General features: G+C 39.6%; 1 protein-coding gene across 2 annotated transcripts; it reads left to right on the top strand.

The window, feature by feature from the left end:
* Positions 1-164: 164 nt before the first annotated feature.
* tmem51b (transmembrane protein 51b) lies at positions 165-8,126 on the top strand. Of its 2 annotated transcripts, none has more exons than XM_035631248.2 (4): positions 165-440; positions 1,641-1,724; positions 5,573-6,002; positions 6,718-8,126. In XM_035631248.2, the coding sequence occupies exons 3-4, from the start codon at positions 5,587-5,589 to the stop codon at positions 7,169-7,171; spliced, it is 870 nt and encodes a 289-aa protein (XP_035487141.1). In that variant the 5' UTR covers positions 165-440; positions 1,641-1,724; positions 5,573-5,586; the 3' UTR covers positions 7,172-8,126. The 2 variants fall into 2 exon arrangements, with proteins under 2 accessions (XP_035487141.1, XP_035487143.1); XM_035631250.2 differs by having other exon boundaries at positions 165-397.
* The last annotated feature ends 415 nt before the right edge of the window (positions 8,127-8,541 follow it).

Consider the following 8,541-nt stretch of genomic DNA (forward strand, 5'->3'; position numbering starts at 1 on the left):
TGAACAGCAACATCGACCAAGCTGTTTTATTTCAGTATAATTTGATTTCAATTTATTTTCCATCAGTCTGTGTCGGACTTTGTCCTTGTCCCACTGGCTCGTCCTCAGAGGACGTTGACCTGGCCAGCGCTAGGACCACGAGGAGAAACAGGTGGCAGTCACTTTACAACCAGGAGAGGGGAGGATTTTTGTGTGTGTGTGTGTGTGTGTGCGGTTTTTTTGTGTGTGGATACGGCTGGAACTTGAACAAGGTCCCTGTCAACTATACCTATCTGTCTCGGTAAACCCTGCAGGACTCAGGGATCTGAAGAGAAGGGCCTCGGAGGAGCGGGACGTCTTCAGCTCCTCTGTCCTCTCCGCCTCCTGCGCGCTTCCTGAAAGCACCTGCGCGCCTCAGGTAACTCGAAGGAGGAAGTGTGTGCGCACTGAGCAGCGGGCAGGTAAGGCCTCGTTCAGATCACCGTCACCTGCGGGGTCGCGGCCAACACAGATGATCGGTTTAACCCCAAGTAGTAGTTCATCTCTTATTCGTCAGGTGTGAGATCAGATGGCTGGTTGAGGTCACAGTGTCGACGGGGCCTCCGCCCTCCGAGGTCCCTTCCTACTTTGCAAACAATGACGGCGCTGGCTGTCACCGGTGGCGCGTCATTGTTTTTGAGCTATTGGTTTTACGCAGGAATAGAAATCGGGCCCGTGTTCTCAACAGGCTAGACTGGCTTTTTTTGTAATTATTTTTTTTTTTAAATGCAGGGGAAACACCCGTGCACGGTGACCAGCCGGGCTGCAAACAAAGGCAGGGCCGTCAGACGTGATTTGTGACACAGATGGTCAGCGGGAAGTGTCATGGCACGATCCGACTGTCGCCACACGTTTACGAGAGCCCGACCGATGTATCAGTTGGCCGATAATATCGGCCGATATTATCCTTTCACAGACATATCCATATGTCAAGAGCCTGACCGATATGATCGGCCAACTGATATGAGCCTTTAAAAGTGCATTTATGTTTACATTTGATCTGAAATATATGTTTTTTCTTCATTCAAGTTCTATTTATTGGGTTGTATTATATCTATATAGATCTATATCTATATCTATATATATCGGCCCATTTATCAGTATCAGGAGTCTTGCATTCTCAGGCTGTAATTTTTACCCTTCATGATGATATTAATGCACTACATGTGGTTATTCTACTGTATGCTATGAGGATATCTATAGAGCTGCAGCAGTTAATCCATTAGTAATTGTTTACTAAATTAATCAACAACTATTTTGATAATCGATTAATTGGTTCAAGTAGTTTTTATAAAAAAAAGTCAAAAGCTTCTTAATGTAAATTATATAGATTATTTGCTCCTCTATGACAGTTAACTGAATACATTTGGTTTGTGGACAAAATAAAACATCATCTTGGTGGTTTGGGAAACACGATCAACATTTTTCACCATTTTCGGACAATTTATGGACCAAATAACTAAGCCAAAAATCAAGAAAATAATCGACAGATTAATCAATTATGAAAATAATTGTTAGTTGCAGCCCTAGATATCTATGCAACTGAGGAGAGAAAAAAGGTTTTGCAAAGCACATGATTCAATCAAATACTGTATGAGTGACTTCCTTTCTGGTTTATATAGAGATCCAACCGTGGATGCACACATCTGTGCTGTAGTTGGAGACAGTCAAGAGCAAAGTCCACCTGAAGACCACCACCAGTTAAGGTAAAAAGCAGCATACTGCTTGTATTTTGACTCATCTGTGTGTATAAAGTTTGGTGTACATTATGTTATGCTTAAGTGTAAGTCAGGGAGGCACCGGTCCATCTTTTTTTTTACTTTTTTTCATACTGAATCTCCTGATCCCAATCCAATATCAGTGCTTTCTTTGTATGTAAGGTATCAGTATGAGGTTTTGTTTGTTTTAATGAAAATAACATAGAAATTGTATTCAATGTAGATCAGTCATTTCAGAGCTGATATTTGATCCATTTAGTAAAGACAGTATTGGCACCAAAACTGATCAAGCTTATTGGATCAATACATCCGAGTGTCATACTCGATCCTCTAAGAGCTTGTTTTCTAGAACTGATATGGCTGAAATCAATATCACTACTTACATATGAATAGTTTCTAAAGTCAATATGATCAAATAAAAAACTGATGAAATACTATGTAAAAATCAATACGATTTGTAATTGTAAAACATTAACCTTAAATGACATAAAACAATCAAGAACAACAAGAACCTGGTTGGTTTGGAGCTTTCGCCCATTTCACACAAATCAGAAGTTCTGAGACTGTTTTGTTGTCAGGGTCAGCATTATCCTTTCAAACTCAAAAACCCCAATAACTTCATTAGTTTTTTTTATGTTTTTCACATGACTTAATTTTGTAAAAGATGATAACATATGATTGTATCACCAAAATATGATTCTTTTGATAGTCAATAGATGCTAATATCAGATTATGTATTTAACTACTTAAAGTCCTGGGGAGGAGTTTCGCTGGCAGCTCAGATCAAACAGTGTTTTCCCAAAGAGCTGAGGCCTCAAACTTTTCAACAGGCACAGTAACTGCAGACATTTCAATGTAAAAGTGTCATCAGACTAAAAAAATATCTCTGGAAAGGGACAGAAAAGCCTGCTTCAGTATCACTAAAAAAAACAACCCACTTCATTACTGATGCCAGTGTATCAATAACATCAGTAATAATCAAAGGATCAATCTTGTTCCCTTTGTTAGCAGTCTGCAGCTCGCCTGGCATACACTGCATTTAGGACCCCTATATTAACCGTCCCTCCCTGACTATCCCATCATTTCTATGTCAGGAGACAGAGGACAGAAGGTAAATTGCAGGGTGTGCTCTGCATGAAGGGTTGGACTAATTAACTGGAATTTATGCACACTGCTGACAGGCTTGAAATACTTGGTCCTTTAATTCCTAAATGAAAAGCACATCATTTAAAGTGTGAAGATATTTCCACTCTGTGTTCTGTGGCTTGAATAGAGCAGCAGGTAATGGGAAGCATGGATGGATGATTGCGATATTAACTGATGTACTTACTTGAACACAAGGCCATATAAACAGTAAAGGATTAACTTATTACATCTTAAAATTCTCAAAACTGTTTTATTTCCAAATTAGAAACCAGTTAATTTATGTATAAGCACTCTGACATGGGTAGATGGTTGATATTACTTAGCATTTTGGTGTTCTTTCTTTTCTTTATTTTACGCAATTGATAAATGACCATACTGGAATCAGTTAGCACATGCACACTGCTATTGGTTGTGTTATGGTGTCATACAGATTGTGTCGTTGTGTGTGGTCTCAGTGATGATTCTTTGCTTGGTGTACAAGGAAAGTTAGGAGGACCCAGTTACCCGAACACAATTCTATTAAAGCAAATCCCTTAGAGAGAATGATATGACAAGTTCAAGGACATGCTTAAGAATGTGGTCTAGTTAGTTATGACAAAGGCATAGCACGGATTGATGGAAATTTTGTTCAGATTTTAGAAGAAATTGCTCCATTTAAAAAGGAAAAGATTAAACAGTGGATTCAACCTTGGATAAATAGAGAAATTCAGGACACTGTTTGAGAAATAACGTAATAAAAGATAATAGCTGAAATGAAGTGTCTGCTTTAGAAATCTTTCAATTTGCTAATCAAAAGTTCCCAAGGAATTTAAACTATAATTATATTAAAGATTTAAAATATGTGAACAAGTTTTAATATTTTACATTATATAGACTGTCTAAGGCAGTCTACCTCGACTGAGGCTAAATAGCCGACTTAATTTAAAAGGAAATTGTATCAAGTTCTGTGGAATGGTAATGCTTGAAAATACCTGCGGTGTCCCTCAGGGAAGCGTAATTGGTCCCTTATATTTCTGATCGTATCTGGCCAAAATGACACAAAGACAGCTTGTCCTTCATTTTTGTGTGCAGATGATTCCGCTTCTTGGTTAGTCAGCTTTGACAGTTAGATTATCACTTTGTAAAGAGTTACAAAAGGTAAATGACAAAAAGTTATCCCTAAATGTATGAAATTCTGAGTGTATTGTTTTGGGAAAAAGTCTGAAACGAAGTGACTTATCCAGTTTTTATGTTGATTGTAATAGAGAATATATACAGACTGCAACTCTTATTTAGGATATGAACTCTTAACAGTCTATGTCTAGTTAGTCTATGTACCCCTCTGTCATTGGGAAGGCTTACTAAGAAAACAAAGTGGCAGGCAAGAATAAATTCCTGGATAAGGGAAGGATGAGAACATTATCATTAGTTCAACGCAACTATGATGGCACCTGCATAACTTACTATAGTGGTATAGCTAAAAGAACAAAACATACACTTCAAAAAGCTCACAACAAACTAATGAGGGTTGTCCTTAACCTCAGTCCTAAAACACACATTAGCCGAAGTTGGGCTGGCTCCTTGATGAGTGTAGAGTTCATCAGTTCGAGGTTATAATGGTTAATAAGATTGTATGTTAAAATTATGCCCAAACTATTTAACCGCTTCAGTACTTCAGTTTGTTCAGGACTCTCACGATCTGAACATGAAGGCTTTATTCAACCTTTATGGTTGATTATGAGCTCTCAAGTTACCAGGACACACTGTCAATAAAAAGTGACAGTATAAGCTTCACAATGGGAATCTTTTTGTAGGGTATTGTATTATTGCACAGGTATTCACATTTTATTACCTGTGAACCTGCATGAATTGTAGTTATGCTGCTAAATACCATTGACATTATTATGACCCTTTTTGTGTCCATTCTTTAAGTATTAGTCATTCCTCTCAACAATACAGTCTCTCTGATTTATGTCGGTCATGTTAAGACATGTGTGGACTTACCACTGCACTTGTTTGCCCATAACCTGTTTTCTCACCACTGTCTCTCTGTCTTAGTCCTGCTCCAAAATGCAGCAGACAGTCTCAGCACTTTTTTTGTTTTAACAGTATACAATCCATACATTTACAAATGTATTCACAACAGATACAGCCAGATGTAATACCTTAACAATCAATACAATGCCACAGGTTTTGATAACTTCTTGCGCCAATAAGTGCTACAAGGTGCAAAGGGGGTGGGGTTGTTTGGGTTACAAGGACCTAAGGTACTCGAGCAGTCATTGGTGCAGCAGGAAGGGGGCTGTGTGTTACACAGATTGAAATGCACTTTGAGACAAATGTTTGGGGCATTACTTTGAGTCCTAAAGATTTTTACATGGACCATGTAGTGATACAGATGAGCATTTGTGCTCTTTTTGATTAGGCGGTGGATATATCAGCAATGTGAATGTAAATACTTCCGTGAAGCATTAGCTGGAACTTTCACTGTCATCATGTTTTCCAGAGCCACATTATATGGGTTTTCCTTACTTAAACGCACCTGATATTTGCTTTTATGATACTTTAGTCTGCTGAAATGAGGCTCTTGTTAATACATCATGGTGTTAATACATCTGTCTGATCTTGGAGGTGTAGTTTTGCAGTTTTCCTTTGAGAATCTTTTTAATGTCCCTTATCTCTGGTCTTCTGTCACTATATCTCCCTTGCAGTTTGTCCGTCAGGGATGTGTTCCAATCAGAGTATTTGTGGCGGCAGCAACCGTTCCAACAGGTCCCCCAGCTCAGAGGGCACCAGTTCAGGGGCCCATTATGCCCTCTGCGCCCTGGGAGTCGGACTGGTTGCCCTCGGTATTGTCATGATTGTGTGGACTGTGATACCCATGGATGGTGAGGCTTCGGGCGGGTCCGCTGTGTCAGGCAACTCCACCGTAGGGCCTGAGGGTGGGGGCCATGATGAGGAGGAAGCGGACCACACTAAATCTTCATCCGTCGCTATGGTGCTGGTCGGAGTCGGAGTGGCCATGCTGCTCTTGTCCCTTTTTCTGGGTTTGAGGAGCAAGAAGAGAGCACGCAACAGAACCAGCCAGCCCGTGGCAGCGGCAGATACCTTCATGGACCATGTGACCAGGGAGCAGGACGAGTGAGTAGTTTATGATCCATCTTCTCTTTCATACTTTGATTTTTCCCTCTGCCAAGAAGGTTATGTGTTCATCGTTTACATGTTAGTTGAGATTTCCATGGAATTTTGTGGAGTGGTGGGGCTTGACTCGAGCAGGAACATTTTGGAGCAGGTCGAGATAAACAGGCTCATTCTTTTTTCACTGTCTTAACATGGGGAGATAGGGTGTAGGGTCTCTTAGCCCCCCTTCTAGTTCATAGATCTTAGAACTTCCAGTATCACCGCGATTTGGGAAAAAAAGGAAATGTATGTTGCACAAATTCATTTTTTTTCCACTTCTTCGAAAAAATTTCACACTCAAATATTTCATACTATTTTGCGATTCAAATATTCCTTTTTTTTAAATTTGAAAATGCCTAACTCTGGTGCATTTTGGTGGCGGCATTTCACCTGAAACTGACCTGGGGGTGAATGATTGTGTCGAGCAATACACAGACTTCAACAATTATTGTTGGGATTGTTTAATTTTTGCACAAAAGAAAAAATTGTGACTTCAAAATAATTTTAAAGGTTCTATAATCACATCTACGCTCTACAGATAATAGCGTGCACGAAAAAACGAAGAAAAGTTCACACATTAGCTGATTTAGGGTCTGTGTCATGAAGCTGGAAGCAGTCTGGAGAAAATCCCACATAAGTAGACCCACTGACAGTCACCTCTTGCCTCCTTTTCCAGAGCTGCGGCTCGAACTGCACACAATGTGCCGAGCTACGAGGAGGTCGTTGGCAGTGGCGACTACCCTGTGCGTCAGAGCAACCTACGCCAGAGCACCTCCCAGCTGCCGTCCTACGAGGACATCATAGCAGCTGTGGAAAACGAGGGAACAGCGCCCACGAACAATCCCACTGAGGACACCCCTCTAAATGAGCCCGCGCCGACTTCCGCCCAGCCTGCCGCGGAGCCCCAGGCCGACCCTCCCGGCCTTGCACCGAACCCCAGCCTGCCCACTCGCAGCAGCAGCCGGGCCAGCCGGTTACTGCGGCCCCTGCGGGTGAGGAGGATCAAGTCGGACAAATTGCACCTGAAGGACTTCCGTCTCCAAATCCGTAGCCCCACGCAGAATCCAGTCACCATTGAACCCATCACTCCGCCACCGCAGTATGAAAATAAGATACCAGAATTACAGTAGGAGCTCTCCCTCATCTCTCCCTTAACATAAAAAACTAACATTTTCAAGATCAGTATAAAATAGGTTAACTGTGGCTGCGAGCGGTGTGATGCGGACCGTGTTGACACTTTCCTGAGATGAGGATATTTGAAGTGAATCTCTTATTCTTTATCTTGGGATCGGCATATTTATTATGATATAATGTGTCTGTGTGAAATGACCTGCTTTGAGTTGAGTTTGTTTGTCAAACATTGGACAACCATTCCGTTTTTATATTTAATGTTTTTCACCTTACCTATATTTGTTCTGCACTGTGGAAAATGTGAATCCACCTCTTGTGATTCTAAGCGGGAAAAGGGAAATTAATTGACTTGTTTTTTTTCCTCAGTGGTAGTAAGTAAATTAAGTATCGGCTGCACCACCTTTTTGTGATTTGTAACGGAAAGAAATGCACTGAGGCCAAAAGTTTGTGACTATACGGTTTATTTCTGAATGCTTGTTTGTTTAAAATGTCTTGTCTAAAAGAAACTGGTTCAAATGACTTTTGGATACAGATATTAAGAGAAAAACAATATTGTATGAAACAATCAAATCAGAAGTAAACTAATTTACTAAACTATTGGTAATTAAACATGCATTGCTTCATATGACTTTTATAATAGTGAAAATGTTGAAATCCCTTTATTACTTATTCAAAATAGGTGTTTTTCTATTTCAACATAAGATTTTATGATGTTGCCAAATGTCAATGAAAATGACTTCAGCGGTCATTATTATACATCAATGCCAAGATCAGTAAAAACAAGAAGATCTACTAAATACAAATGAAATCTCCCATCAGTGCCATTCCAACGCACGGATAATGTATTTTCTAATGATTTTTTAAAATGTGCCTGCTGTTAGTTCAACGGAACTGTTTATTTTTAAAGAGATAAATATTGTCTTTCAACTTTCAGTAAATAAAATGTAGATTTTTGCTTTGTTTTTCTTTTCTATATTGTGTCACGTCAAACTCTCTACTAGTTTTGTCCCAATTCATGTGGTCTCAACTCTCATTGTTTAATACTAGTGACCCCCAGTGGTTAAAAAGGAAAGAGAATCGTATATTTTTACTCTATATATATGAGTATATTTTTGGGGGAGAGGAAAATGTAATAATCAATGTAAATAATATACTGTAATTGGGACTCAGGATGAATTCCAGTCTTTTCGCTATAGTTTGATTTATTATATAAGCTTAATGTAATTTTTTTTTGAAATTATGTTTCAGTTTCTAAGTATCATTCAACCCTTAGATCCATCGTTCATCTGGTGTATGGCATTTTACTCTTTTACTCTAGGTTTTTTCTTTACTGTTATGTTAACTATATAACAGTTTGCTCTTAAGGGCA

This window comes from Scophthalmus maximus, chromosome 6 (genome assembly GCF_022379125.1).
Source record: "Scophthalmus maximus strain ysfricsl-2021 chromosome 6, ASM2237912v1, whole genome shotgun sequence".
Taxonomy (NCBI): Eukaryota; Metazoa; Chordata; class Actinopteri; order Pleuronectiformes; family Scophthalmidae; genus Scophthalmus; species Scophthalmus maximus.